At 47.9% G+C, this 15,218-nt stretch overlaps 1 protein-coding gene and 1 pseudogene across 3 annotated transcripts in view; both read right to left on the bottom strand.

Annotated features, from left to right (window-relative positions):
* APPL2 (adaptor protein, phosphotyrosine interacting with PH domain and leucine zipper 2) overlaps positions 1 to 15,218 on the bottom strand; it is a 41,293-nt gene that overhangs the window by 4,077 nt on the left and 21,998 nt on the right. For all 3 annotated transcript variants that reach the window (XM_039877898.1, XM_039877900.1, XM_039877899.1), the window contains exons 9-17: positions 11,840 to 11,922; positions 8,453 to 8,611; positions 6,846 to 7,034; positions 5,423 to 5,465; positions 5,272 to 5,328; positions 5,081 to 5,169; positions 3,348 to 3,506; positions 3,130 to 3,182; positions 1,215 to 1,389 (exon numbers count right to left, since the gene is read on the bottom strand). In XM_039877898.1, coding sequence (XP_039733832.1) covers positions 1,215 to 1,389; positions 3,130 to 3,182; positions 3,348 to 3,506; positions 5,081 to 5,169; positions 5,272 to 5,328; positions 5,423 to 5,465; positions 6,846 to 7,034; positions 8,453 to 8,611; positions 11,840 to 11,922 — 1,007 coding nt within the window. The remainder of the gene's footprint in view (positions 1 to 1,214; positions 1,390 to 3,129; positions 3,183 to 3,347; positions 3,507 to 5,080; positions 5,170 to 5,271; positions 5,329 to 5,422; positions 5,466 to 6,845; positions 7,035 to 8,452; positions 8,612 to 11,839; positions 11,923 to 15,218) is intronic.
* On the bottom strand, positions 2,351 to 2,469 carry LOC120615342 (uncharacterized; annotated as a pseudogene).

Genomic DNA, 15,218 nt, shown 5'->3' with positions numbered 1-15,218 from the left:
TACAGTTTTTCACAGTGTTCTTACATATATTTAATCTTTTGATGGAGATGAGAATAATGAGCCAATTCCTATAAAAGGTCCAGGACATACTTGGAGAAAAGCTTTAATAAATATAAAGTCTTATTCATAAAAACCTAATTCTAGTATAAGGTTTATAAGAAATGTAAAGGACTTATTTTCATGAATGGAAGAAATGATATTCTGATTTTTGAAGCTATGTACAGGTCACAGTTGTAAATGTTTTACATGTATTAACTCATTCATTCCTTATCACAACCTTATGGGGTGGCAGAGAGGTTAAAGAACTTGCCCACGGTCATGGTCATACAACTAATAAATGCCAAAGTCAGGAATAAACCTAGACATTTTGGCTCTAACATGATGCTGCTATCCTGCAGAAACATAACATAAGCCTCACAAACAGTAAATTTTTCTAGCAGCCACATTAAAAAAATGAAAGGTGAATTATTTTAATACACCTACTTAATAGGTCTAAAATATAAAATTAGAGGTATTTTGTATTCTTGATTGGGAGACGTAATATAAAATTAGACATGTGTAAAATTAGAGAGATTTTGCATTCTCGATCGGGAGAGAGATCGTATGAGAGCTCAGACTGGTCGGTATTCTACACTGACCATACATCTCAGTTCAGACTAGTTATGTTTCAGGTGCTACATGTAGCTACGGTACTAGACAGGGCCACTCAATAAAGCCCATGCTAACCATGGCTCGGCAGCTTTTGCCATTTTTTTATTCATACAGATCTTATTACCTGAACCCCCTAGTCATATAGTTAACATTGCCTGACTTATTTTCAGCCCAACAAATATCAGATTTTCCTTGTGGTAGTCTAATCGTCTCAGGCAGGTTCAGGTCCTGTTTTCACTGTTGTTAATTTTTATAAATAGTACTGTCAGAAATGAAAAACTAAAACAACTTCCATTTTAAAGCTCTGAGATACAGAGTAACTCTTGAGTGACGGCAACCTTATGAACAGGATTCACTCACCACGAAATATCTCAAGGTCTCAGTTCTTGTCTTTAAGAGAGCACATTCTATCTAAGACATCTTACAAAGCTGAAACGTAAAAAGGAACAGGGCAAAAACCAGAGTAGCATCTTAATCCAATAAAATATTCTAGATGGGTAAATGTGTCTTAAAGGGGAATCAGATGAAGCGCTAAGAAAAGTCTAGAAAATGAAACAGTGTACCTCAGAGTCTGACTGGTGATCATCAGATGGGACTCTGTCATACGGAAGATGTTATGAATAGCCCGGGCTGCCAGGACTTGTCTCATCGCTTCATAAATTACTTCAGTAGTAGTGTCTGTTTTAACTGCCATTGATCCCAAAAACCGAACTATAAACATCTGCTGCAAAAGAGAATCTGCAAGAGAGCATTTTCTGCTCAGGGTCACATTTACCTCCTGCCTGGGGCTGATCTGCATCCCGTGTCACCTGTGCTGGTCTGAGAACAGCCACAAGACCTCAGGTTTGGCTGGCTTTCTACGGAGGGTTTTCCACTAAAATTTCTCCATACTCTGCTTTTACAAACCTTAAATTATTGCCAAAGCCCTCAACCTCCTATTGCTGACATTTTGTCTGTCTCGAACTACCTCCTTAGACCAGAAAAGCACCTCTTTCTTCATCTATAAAATGAGGCGGTGGCACCAGATGAACATTCTTCTAACACTAAAACTGGGTGACTACATGGAGATGGCTGTAGATGCATCGCACCTTTCCTCTGAGAATAAGGTTTTTCCACTAGACAATAAAATTTATTACTTTGGCCCACTGATTAAGTCTTCTTGTAGAAGAAAACTGAAGAAAATATGACCCAATATTGGGCCTTATTCATTACTGAAGGGCAGTGATGACCATCATAAACTAACAGATCTAGCTAGCTTATTCGATTCTGTTGAGCTTCCAGTATTGGCTGAGTAATGGCACGTAGCCTGACAAACCTGAGAAACAGCAGCCATACCTGGAGGATCATGAAGAAGGTGTGAGAGACCTTTTCTGTGAGAATATCCCCCTTACCTACCACTCTAAGCCCAGAGGCCTTTTGCTCACTCGCCCTCCCATCAGTATCCTTGCCCCCGAAAGTCACGAGTTCATTTCCCAGGAAGCTATAACAGATGCGTTTTAAGTGGTTATTCCCAGATGAAGACTTTTAACAAGTCTGGAAGTTTTTGTATAGGCTGTTTACAAATAGACTGTATGAAAAGTCAGCTAGATACAAGTGCAGGGTCACATTTGAGGCACTTTTTTTTTTTTAAGGCAAGGCAACCCTTGGTTGACCTCACAGATTGCAAGGACCTTGTCAGCTAACAATCCCTTATTTTTTACGCCTACAGCACCTGTTCTTCCTAGGTGGTCTCCCGTCCAAGTACTAACCAGGCCCGACCCTGCTTAGCTGCCGAGATCAGATGGGATCGGGCTTGTTCAGCGTGGCACGGCCATAAACAGGAGTGCCAGTTCTTAAGTCCTACTTTTAAATAAGTGCCATTTCATTCTCATGATAGTCTCAGGCCCCAGTCATGAAGCTGCTGGGTTAAAAGGAGGTCTTGCTAGCATTTGTAGCTACTAAAATTGCCTTGGCTGGGAATAGCGGGTTATGGTCAGCTCTTTTAAGCATGTTCTAATGTATATTATAAGAATGTAAATCAATCAAAAAATATGAATTTGAACAAATATTATTCATGTAATCTTCAAATTCAAGAATGAATTTATTTGTGCTTTTGGTTTTTTAAAATGAAACAACACATTTAGACTCACCCAAACTACATTTTAAGGTGATTATTTTTATCCCCTTCGAATTAGTTTTGTAATAATGTAGTACCAGATTTAGATATGGAACCTTCTATGCAGGAGTTATAAAAAGGGTATAAATGTGGTTAATGGTGCAATAGTTGTAGAAAATCTGTCGGCTTCCCCTCAGTTTTTACCAAAGACCTGCCCTAATTGCTTGCGTCCTAGTGAGTTTTCATAGAGAAATGTCTGTGCGTCATAATTTCAATTCATATTTTAAGTCACAGCTCTCTAGAACATGATGTCACATCTTATTCCAACAGCCCTGTTCATTTTGTGCATGGTAAAGAATAAGCACACCAAATTAACCACTTACCTTCTGCTTCTGGAAATGTGTCATCCTCAGTTTCACCAAATGGGTTGATACGCCTAGGGGAATAGCCAGAGTCAAACAATCATGACACCTTCAGCTAAAAGGACACTTAACACTTGAATGCTAAGGCAGAATGGCAAGTCTTTGGAGGTGGGTAGGGACGTGAGATGTCACATTTATTTCCATTTCTCCCAGAGAGAACAACCTCCCCCAGCACATACCTGCTCCCTCTGTTCTGATCAAGGAATTCTGTAGCAGGAAGTACAATATCAAATTGAATAGGTGTTCCAGGTGCAATCAGTTCTTCAGCTTCAGGTATACTGACTGTTGCTTTGGGAACAATCTTGTCATTTTCCATCTCTGAATTTTCCGGGTTCTCACTGAAGTATAAACAGGAGGGGGTAAAAAAAAAATCAAACAAACCCCTTTTGATCTTATGCCTTTACAATCAAATGAATGCATGCTGAATTGCCGATGTAGACAAGGGAGAAGATTTCAATCAAGCCTTCAACCCATTCTACAAATAAAACTTCATAAAACGCCATCCATTCCTTGGTAAAGTCCTTCAGATCTTCCCACTACCCACTCTTAGCTCTGCCGCACAGCATTCTGTCCTGTGTTTTACTCCCTATTGCGTTATCTACTGATTTTCTGTTTGTATCCTTTTCCCAGGGAGACAGGATTTTGAGGGCAGGGGCTATAGCTAAATCATATTTATTACTTGGTACACAGTAGGTAGTCAAAATGTCAGCTCAATGAATAACGCATCTTGGCCTCCCGTTCAACCACAGCCTGGCTCTGATTTCTCCTGAGAGCCTCCTTCCCCACTCCCTTCACTAGAGCTGCACCAAACGCACCCTATGCTTTTCTCCCTGTCTCCATCCCAGCTCTGCTGCTCAGTTCTCCCGTACTTCAAACGCCACTTCCTATTCGTCCACGAGACCTTTCAAGCCAGGCTGACCCGCTCCCTCCTCTGCACTCAGTCTTGTACCTCTGCGCCTCCTGAGCTGTACTGGTTCCCATTATGCCACCCGTTTTCTCAAAACCTTCAGCTCTGCTCCACTGCCTGCAGCTCCTAAGCAGGGCACTTAATTCTGTCACATCTGGACTCAAACCTACTTTCTGGCCTTACAGTCTACTGCTCATGTTCCCTGTGCAGTGTGCAAACTCTGGCCCCACACGCACAGCACTGAGACCTGGGGAGTTAACAACTTAACAACTCCCATCTTCCTAATGACTCTCTTCTGGAGTCACCAGGTAATACTTGTTAAACACTTAGTAGGGCTCTATCAGGCTACTAAAAGAAAGATACCAAAGATAGTCATAATTTTAATTTACCATCTGATATGCTTTCATTAGCATGATAAATAATACAGCTCTCTATTATTTAACCAAATGGAAACTCCCATTAAGACAAAAAGGTGGGATTCCTGAACAAATTCTAAGGTAATATTCAAAATGAGAGAAAAGCTACATGCATAAAAATGATCACAGCAAATGAGAGACAATCCAAATATTCAATAATAAAAAATGGAATAGCATGAAAACATCAAAATATGTGCAGATAAGGTCTGGGTAGTAACATGAGCACAAGGTGACTTTGTAGCTTCTTTAAAAAAATGTGTGTTTTGGCTTCATAAGTGCTGAAGCTCATAGAAAACGTGGGGGAAACTCCTGACCAGCCGAGCCCTCGCTGCCAGCCCTGTTTGCTCGGGGGCTGCAGCACACCACAGTGTGGACGTTGAGATCAGACAGGTGTGAATCAGGCTCTGCCCCTCACCTGCGGTGTGAACCTGGGAAAATATTTAACCTTTCGTGGCTGGATTTACTGCTTCCGTAGAATAGGGCTGAATACCACCCCGGGTGTGGTTTGTGAGGATGAAATAACTTGTGCAAAATTCCTGATACGTAGTTTGGCTCCACAAAAGCTACTTTTCTTTTGTCCTTCAGTTACCTGGGGCACGAGCTTTCTTGTTTTTTTCCAAAACTTGTAATGGGAGTCACTGCTTGGAGAGCCGTCTGATTCAACTTGATGGCGACCGCCTAAAAATCCACAGGAAGACACGCTCAGTCTCAGGAGGTGGACATTGCCCTCAGACTGAGGGAAGGGCTGAGGTGCAGAGGGGGCCGGGCGCTGCTCGTTACCTCGGGGTTGTCGGTCAGGTAGATCTGTCTGGAGATGTTGTTTATTGCACATATCCACTGTAGAGAACATTAAAAAACAAAAAACAAAAAACACTAAATCTCAGAGTCACCCACTGTGCTGGCAAGGAAGTGAAACAAACAAAATCTTTACCTCTTCATTCTCCTTTCTGCTTTCTGCCTGGAGGATTATTCCCCTGAAATAAAAGTGCATCTCGGTGACTGAGGATCATTCTACGTAAACTGAACTGAGCTGGGGTCCTGACGGGAAAGGGCCCGGATGGGAAGGAAAGAAAAGGGGTCTGGTTCTGCCGCTCACTCACTGTGAGACCTTGGACAAACGCTTCCTTTCCCTGGGCCTCCGCTTTATCGTCTATAAAATGAGCAGGCTGGGTTCAGACCTACTAGCCCAAGTCTGCGATTCTTAAAGTGCTGACCACCTTGTTGGCCCCTCTTAGATGATCCAAGGCAACCAGGACTCCGGCCCAGCTGCCCCTCCCAGCAACAGCAAGGAAGGAATTAGCAGCCAACCCACTCCTTCCCAAGAACTGGCAAATCTGCAGATGGAGGGCAGGGATACATACAAATAATACTGCCCGGCCCTTGGGAAGGCTTAACTCTACAGGGACTCCACGTCTGCTAGTTCCTTTGTTCCTCATCTCATCTGTGGGAGGCGGGGAACGTGGATCTTATCCCTATTTCACACCTGAGGAAACCGAGGCCCAGCGGAGTTAAGTGACTGCCTGGGACCACGACTAGAATCCTGGCATCTTCAGTCCCAGGTCACTTCCCATCGCTGGGGGAAGAAGGATGATGTCTAAAACTGCTGGTTGGTCCCGCAGCACCACGCCAGCACCGCCCCCACGCCTCCCGAACATGCTGCTGTTCAAATAAAGTGCCAACTGAGGACCCCAACGGAGAAAGCAAATGCAAGTAAACGGTCTGACTGAAGGAGGGGGCCACTGCTGTCCCCTTGGGCACGTGAGGTCCGGAGCACCTCAGGGCTCTGAGCTCCCTGGAGCACAGTCTGAAACCGCTGCTCTAAGTGAGGAGTCCTGCTGGGATGGGAACCACTGTCAACGACTACAGAGCTGCCATCGGGGCCCCCGAGGGATGGGGAAGCATGTTAAGGAATGACACTGCTGCGGCCGAATGCACTGTGCGCATGGTCCATTTAGGCTAGAAAAACGGACTCCAGCGGGTCCTCCTCAACGCACTCTCTCCCCATCCCTGCCCACCACGCAAACCCAAGTGCTTGTCTGGGGACAGGAGAGGGGCGGCCGCAGCCTTCTCTGAGAACCTGTGCTGACAGACGGCCACCACTGTCGCTATCTCATACCCAGGTCATCTTTAAGCCACATGGCAAATCCTCACTGGGCCTCCTCCAAGGGCTGGACCCCACATCGGTCACCTGTGCTGGCTTACAGAGAACACAAAAGCCTCCTCCCCAAAGGCCAACGCTACCCAGAATGGGCCGCTGCCACGGAGGGCGGGCACGCAGGTGTGAGCGAGGAGGCCCCCGGCAGGGCTGAGCCGCTGCACCTGTTCTCCTCCCGATGTAAATCCACGTGACGTACGATTTTCCGTTGGGGGTGGTGATCTGGAAGCAGTATCGTCGGTCTTCACAGTCCACGGCCATCACGGAGCAGTTGTCCAGGTCCTGGATCAAACCTCCAGCCACGGCTCCCCTGGGCTGACACATGAGATTCCCGCCTTGGGTGAAGAAGTAAAGTCTCTCCCAGGTGGTGGTGACCAGCCCTGTTTTACTATAAGAATTGTGTTCGAAAAAACCCATTAGTACCAGGAAGGCCGCGTGGCACCCCAGTTCTGCCTCCTTAGGGGTATCAGTGACGTTTTAGAGACGCTATGTTTATACTAAAGCAAAACTGCTTTGAAAAGAAATCAAGAGCAAAGGAGGCAGAAGAGGTATGATTCAGCTTGAAGCATCTGGGAGGGTATGGCCCGTGCTCGTGGGGGTGTTGGTCCCCAGGGGACCAACTCCAGATGGGGGTGGGAGATGCCTACCCCCACAGCAGGCAGACTCTGGCCTCTGAACCTCGTATCTGAAAAGAGAACTAGTCCATCACCAACGGAACTGAAAACCTGGGAGATCATTTCTCTAAGACATGGAGCCGAAGTGCTCTTGCTCTAGCTAGTGTCGCCAGGGTCGTTGGCCTGTGGCACAAACCCCAAATCCTGGGGCTTTTACCAGGTTGGGTTTTGCTCCATCTGGATGTTATTGTTTTGTGGGCTGTTTATAAGAGTTTGAAAATCTAGTTCCTGGCAAATAACACTAGAACCTTGTGGAGTTTTCTATCTGTACAGAACTAAGGGAGACATCTGGCTTGTGATCACCAAGCTTACAGACCTCTGGGGAGCACTCCCCCAGCAAGAAAACAGCTGGCCGTTCCTCTCCGCAGACCCTCGGCTTGGGAGAGATCAAACACGTTTACCCAATTCAGTTTTTACTGAGTAGTGACCATGTGCGAGGCAATAGGTGTCCCACCTCAATAATTATAATTTCCAAAAAGGGTAGCAGCTATCATCTGAATACCCACTACCTACCAGGAATTACCTCATTCCATCCCTTTATGAAGCAGATGCAATTATCAGCTGTTTTACAGATGGAGTGATCGAGGCCCAGCCCAGCCACGGAGTCTGACTGACAACAACCAACTCAGTCTTCCTACACCTGACGACAGCCTCCCTCTGCTTTTAGACACAGTCACACCTGATCATCTCTTTAATTAAAGTGGATGTTTAAAGACTCGCGTGTTAAATACGGGATTCCACCTCTAGATGACTGAAAGCTTCTTGGCCCTCAGCCTCTGTCTGGGTGGTGGGTCTCCAGCACACGCTGTCAGCTGTCAGGGGCCCAGGTGGGATAACTCTCGATAGTCCAGGATGATGACAGTTAAGAGTGGCCTACGTACAAATGGCCACGGTGACCAGGGGCAGGGTAGCCCATGCTGTCCTGGAGTTTACACACAGTTCTCACATGCCTGTCCCTCAGTGCGGTCTGAGACCTGGGCTGAGGCTTCCTGGGGCCCAGGTGGGAGGGGAGCTGTGGTGGGAGTTCTTCCCGATCTCACCCACCCCCACCCTTTAATGGGGCACTTAAATGCTCTTCGGTCGCTCCCAGGGAAAACGTGTGAGAAAGAGAGGCGGATGATGGCATTCTCACGTTCTAAGATTAAGGTAACCAGCCTTCTGGACGAGGCTCCTGTTACTCTGCGGTGTGGCCACATCGAAGTCTGGAGTGTAAACAGATTCATCGACAGACAGCAGCTCTTGCTGGGACACCCGCATCGCGTCCGCTTCGGCTTCCAGTTCCACCTGAATGCTTAAGACAGAAGGGGCCAGGTCAGCCCCCGTTACCGGCCAACCCTGCAGGCTGAGCAGCAGATGGCAGAGCTGTCCCCCAGGGCTTCCTGCCTTACAAAGGGAGCCGCAGCTCTCCACCCTGACTTAGGTCCCGGAAGCTGGAGATCCCAGGACTCAAGTCACATTACGGTAAGTGTTTACATGACATGCTGCTGTTTTAAAACAGAACATACGGAACAGTTTCTCTGCTGACAAAGTCCTATCCATGCTCAGAACCGTGGATGCAAATTTTAGGAGAAATTTGTATCAGCACATTTCTTAGTGGCCACATGCGCAGGTAGTCTGTAAAAGTGCCAAAAAAGAGAGAAGGAAACAGCGATCATCCCTGTTCCACTGTCCCCTCCCCCCACCACCACCTCGGTTTAGGCAGCAGCAGGGGAGACGGCCACTGGAGACAGGAAAATGACCAAGGAGTGGCACCAAGGTGCAACAAAAGCCAGGGCAATGCTTTTCCTCTTACGATAGCCAGACAACTGCCCCACCTGGTGGTGACAGTCTTGGTTATAAAGTCCTGAACACAAGCTGCCAACACGGCGCATCCATCTAAGAAAGCAAAGTCGGGAGGCGTTGTTCCACTTGTCCACTGTGTTAAGGAGACAAGACTGATGACAGATGCTAAAATCGGAAGGAACCCGGGGGCCGGCTGCTCGGCGTATGAGCAGGTTTAGGCTCGTGCATTCCGTGTCCTCCTCTTGGAGATGCACAGTGACCACTGTCTGTCTCTCGTTTAACTGTCTCTTGTTAAGCAGTCGATCTCAGTTAGTTCTGGTTATTCTGACATTTGCATGGAATGACCGGGGACTCCAACACTGGTGGCTTTAGGACAGGCCAGCTGAAGAACAAACCTCACTGGCTTAAGCTGTCACTGCCAAGGCTGAGGATGGATGTGAGAAAACAAGTCGAGCTGAACCGGAGAGGGAGGGAAGGAGCTGAAGGGCCACGAAACCGCGCAGGTTCTTAAGCTTTTGTGGGTGAGAAACCTTTGAAGACCCGATGAAAGGTAAAGACGTGTTCCCCGGAAACACACTCATGTGCACCAGCGAGACATCCACACACACTCAGGGAGCTCTCAGTGACTGTCCCTCCGCCACCCACAGACTGCAGCCCAAAACCTCTGAGCTCCTAATCCCAGGTTCCCAGGAGCGGGGTAGAAAAGTGACTGCTTTCAACTGGTTCTCTTCGAAGTAAAAAGCATGTTTCATTTAATTAAAAACAAACGAACAAACAAACATGTATATGAGTAGCAGAAGGAGCCAAGAAAAAAGGTGGACATTTATCACTGTAGAGTTAGCAAGGCAAAAAGCCCCCGGCTTTGTAGGGTGGTTCGAAACACCACCGTCTGGGTTTAGGCCGGTTCCGAATCCTCCCGCAGTGGGCGCGAAGGAGCATCCAGGCAGCTGGCGCCTCCACCACACTCTGCTCCTCGGCCTCTCCGGGCGAACGGGCTGCCGGCGCACCGCCATGTGGCAGTAAAACCACCTCCGGGTCGGAGAGCGGTGGCAGCATTTACCTACGCGCCCGTGTAAGACCGAAGCGATCGGGAAGCTGGAATCCTCGCACTGAATGCTTTAGCTGTTTGAACCAGGAGGTTCCAGTGTTTCCAGGTTCAGCTGGGAGCCCTGCCCGCTGCCTGCTGCCCTTGTCACGAAATATGCCTTGTCAGGCAGCAGAGGGACGACTGAGAAACTAGGCCCAACCCTTGACAGGAGGCCGTGGGGCCAGGGCTTAACGCCCTATGCACTAACTGCTGCAATGGTGGGCGCCACGCTTTGGTTGGCCTGATGATGGCTCACAAGAATGTTGACAAGGAGGGAGGACACAGGCGGCAGGATCCCCAGGAAGTGTACACCATGGCATCTCAAAAGTGGGCACCAATGTCCTGCCAACCAGTAATGAAAGTCTAGCATTTGACATTTGAACTCAGATGGTTCTCCCAGAAACACAGAAAGCCATGGAATTCTAAGTAGGATGGAGAAAGAAAGAGAAGAGAGGATTCTGTTACCAAGTGAAAATTTAATAGCTTCTCTTCTTTTTACTTCCTCCTAACATCCCAGGGGCTGATAATCCAGTTAAAAGGCAAGAAACTGAACTCAGATTTCACAAATTGCTTTCTAGCATAATTATCAATCTAACCTGCATCACTCACTGCTGCCAGCGAACAGAGAAAAAAACCCTCCGACTCCCAGGAAGGAGTGTGTGCTCTCTCATAAGGCGCACCTCTCTCGTGTTGGTGGGCACGCTCGGCACTGGTTCTTGGGATTCGTTATTTCCAGAGCATTCTAGGTAGCCTTCTGCCTAAATAAATCCCACTGCCTGGCCTTCACGGGGTATGATGAAATGCAACGCCCTCAAGAAAATGGGCAACTTTCTCTTCATTTTCTCACACAATAAAATCCTATACTCACACTTCCATTTTCCGTATTTTTCAAATTTATATATGCACACACAAAGACATATTTCTATATCCCAGAAATTGTGAAAAGCACTCAAGGAACCGTGTCTCTTATTTCTTAACGAAATAAGCCTGGTGCTGGAGGTATGTGGACACCTGCTCTGAGCTCAGCGTCACGGACGTCGATGACGGGCGCGGGGGGAGTCAGGGCAGCCGCGGCATGGGTCAAGTGTGCACAGGACAGGCTGAAGAGGTGATGTTATTTTTAAAAATAAGCATCTGCGAGGCTGAACTACAGTGTGTTAGATTAATTCCAAAAAGGTTTAATGCCTCTTTTATCCATTATAAATGAATGTGATGACTAGTTTGCTGAAAAGCTGTAGCACTGCTGGCTGCTAACCTCATCAGTTCTCGAAGGGAAAAAAAAATCTCTTCTGCAGCAAGTCTAAAGCGGACTCGGACTTATGTTAACATGAGAACACCCTAAGAAAAGGAACTTGGACTTGACGGGAAAGTACCCCAGTGGACATTTTAGTCTTTTATTTACATATAACCTTTTAATGTAGTGGAGAGGACTCTGGGCTCCACACAAGCCAGGAACTGCAGAAATCATTATTTTTTAACCACAATATTCATAAATATCAGTAGCTAAGAAGATGATACTTTCTGAGGGTTCAGGTTGTGGACAGAAGCCCCGTGGGACCCTCTGCAGCCAGAACCTCCCCACATCTCAGAGGGGCTGATTTGGCAGGAAAGCAAAGGGCACACAAGATCTAAACAGGAGTCCAGCATTACCTGCGAACCATGTCTGCGACGGAAGATAAAAAGCTGTCCATACTTTGGGAAAACATCTCCGCTCCCTTCTTGAAAAAGTTAATCTGAAAGATATAATTATGATCACGTGACAATCATGTAGGAAAGGTAACTGATGAATCTGGCAGGTGTGAGAGTGACAGCATGGGGGCAGGGACGCTGGCTGGGCCCTTCTCGCTGGCAGCACTTCCGCATCTCTCTGAGCCCCGACCCTGCCAGCTGAGTTACTCCCACAGCCCTGGGGGCATCTGCAGAGAGGGGATGGTGAAACCTGCTATCTTGCCGAAAGGCTGTAAAGATCAAGGATAATATAACTTGAGCGCTTGGTACATACCAGGTGTCAATCATTACTCCTGGTAATTACTTTGGATTATCATCATCAGCAACCTTTTTCCTGTATGAATTCTAGATACTGGGTTTCTTGAGGGCAAGAATTAGGTCTTATTCACCTCTGCATCTCTAGAGGTTAAAGCAGTGTGTGGCGAATGACATGCACAGCACCAAAAAGAATCAAACAGCATGAGGTTCTCAGAGAAGTGAGGGCCACCTCCTGACCGACCCTGTTCACTGAACACAAGGCTGCATGACAGTGACCTGGGCCTATGTACGTGAAGGGCGTGGCAGGGCCCTGGCACTGCATAGCTGCCCAACACTGGCGAGGTCCCCTCCTCCTACCCCACGCTGTGGCGATGCTCTCTCTGACCCCCGGGGAGGGTGGCCCTGAGAGACCGTAAGAGACCCGAGAACTGTACAGTTTGAATGAAACTGCAGCTGCTGGCTTCTGGGGACCAGCAGAAGGGATCCCTTACTTCGTGACTCTCGGGTATTACTTCCCAGAAAGCGTGGGTCCCCTGACAAACCTTGAAGGGCAGGGGCAAGGGAGAGAGGAAGGCCACATCGGTGCTTTACTGACATCTGCGATCACCCCGCCCTGAAAAGCTCAAGTTTCCATTTCTTTTTATGGATGGGGATTTAAAAACTCTCAATATCAGTATGAACTGCTCTATTTTACATGCCTGAGTGTGGAGCGGTAACGGCTGCAAACTCGAGCCATGAAGAGAGAAGACATGGGTGGTGTCTCACACGTTACCCAGCTCCTCTGTCTGATCTGGAAGCAGCCCTCGCCCTGGGTGGGGAGCACAGACGCTGACCTCTCACCCTGAGGAGGCTAGTGGGTGTCGTCAGCACAACTGTGACAGGCTGGGGAAGCATGGACACCCATGTCCTTGCTCTTGACAGCACAAAAACAGATGATGATCAGAATTACCCTAATGCCGCGTAACACGCACAGGGGATATTCTGGCCCCATGATGTCTGAATCCTATGGAGATGAACACTGTAAATGCCACTTTGAATCCTTGGAATGTTAAACATCGAAGTCTATGAAACGAGCATCTGCATTCCTCAGGGTACAATGTCACGGTGGCTTTTCCTCTCTCCTCCCTGAACTTGGAATTTACGCACTAAGTCCATGTCTTAGCTTCCCCACGATCCTCTAAGCTCCTAGGGCGGGGCTCACATCATCCCTGACAAAACCTGATGAATGGGTGGCTGGAAGGAAGGGATAAGATACTGGCTTCTACAGCCACATCGCACGCTACTTACCCTGGAAATGCTACACTGGAGTTCATTGGTGCGCTCTCACTAACCTGTACACAGATCACAAAACCTCAGTTTGCAGGCATGAGGACTGAATCATGACTTAATCGAAAACCTGCTTAACGAGGGCCAGGGAAGGCAGAAATGGAGTCAACCGCCTCCCATATGGTAGGCTGAGAAGTCTGACTCAGTGGAACGTATCATCCAAAGACCAAAGTTCATGTGCCTTCGTGAGCAGTGGGGAGGACAAAGGTCACATGATCATCACCTAACAAGGGTGGATGCTCGATGACAGATTTAAAAGGGCTGATGAGGCACAAGGAGAGCGAATTCTTTGGAACCGTCCAAAGATTCGTGGGGTTCGGTAACAGCCTGGTCCAAGAGAAGGAACTAGTTTTCATTGGGATTAAAAGGTCTGCAGGTGAGGAGCTATGTGGTCGTTACGTCCTGAAACCTGGATATTCTTCATATGAAGAACGAGACGTGTCATCCTCAGTCCTCAACAATGATGCTTCCGCCACCCGACAATGACAAGTGCACTCTGTTCTGCTTCCTGAGGCCTGGGGCGGCATCTGAGCTACTGCACCCGTCTCCTCTTCTCCCTTGGGGCCAGCAGCACTCGCTTAAAAAGTCCAGCCTGGGAGAAGTGGGGTAGTTCTTGGCCATGAAAAAGGGGGAAATCAGCCAGTATCAAGCCCGTCCTTTAGATCTTTTAAGGTCCTCGTAACTAACCAGGCTCCTCAAGCGCTGACCGATCGGGCCTGCTGCCCTTCTGAGACTGTCCCTGACCCTGGGCCTCTAATGAGCAGGGATTACTGCCCCAAAGGCAGGGCTGTCAGTCCAGGGAGGACAGACGCGACAGGAGGGAGGAGGGAGAGAGCAAAGGGAAAACCGGCATTCTCTAACAAAGCTGGGTCGTTCGCCAGCGCAGAGGAGCAGCACTTAATGGAAGGAGAGAGGGGGCAATGCAGTGAGTGAGGACACACGTGTGGGCACACGTGCCCAGCGTGAGGCAGATGGCCAGCTCCCAAGGGTTTGCTGAGGGCTGGAGCCCACAGCTGGACAGCGCTCATTTTGGGCTTAACCCGCTTTATTCAGACGACACAGAAAGATTATATTGCTCTATTTAAATATTACCTCTGAAGGCACAAGCTGACTTTACTGTCTTTCATCATTCAACAACGCAACCACCATGTTAAGATGCCAGACAACTGGACTTGCATGTTTAAAGATCCTCTCTTGTTGCCCTTTTCCCTGAATGAAACTGTTACATATTTTTTTTTTTTGAAATAGACGTATTTTTAAAATGTATTATAAAAATAATAGGCGTTCGCATGTGGGTTTTTTAAAAAGTTGCTGACTTTTTTCTTCTCGACATTTTGCTTCCTCGCATCTCTTTCTGTACCTAGATCATCAACTGAGAGCAGGTTCCTGGGTGCGTTTGTCACATGCTGGAGTGAGCTTTGGAGTCGACATTAAGTGGGGCTAAAGCAGGGCAGGGATGGGGGGTGACAGGCGGTGCCACTCGCCTCACATTCACCCTCACTCCTGCCCCTGCCAGGCTGGTGACACACGGTCAGGCCCCAAACTGAAACTAGAGGCTCCCTGCAGAGGTTCCACAGACCCCTAACTGGGGCAAGAACCAAACAAACACCCTACAGAGACGTCATCAAGGACTGACATCGTTCCCCACGCCCCAGACGCCAAGGTGCTGGCAATAACCTCGGCGACGGAGCCTTTGAGAACAGCCCAGCTCAGGGTG

Source organism: Pteropus medius, unplaced genomic scaffold (assembly GCF_902729225.1).
Source record: "Pteropus medius unplaced genomic scaffold, Ma_sr-lr_union100, whole genome shotgun sequence".
NCBI lineage: Eukaryota > Metazoa > Chordata > Mammalia > Chiroptera > Pteropodidae > Pteropus > Pteropus medius.
This window is presented reverse-complemented; position numbering and strand designations above follow the sequence as displayed.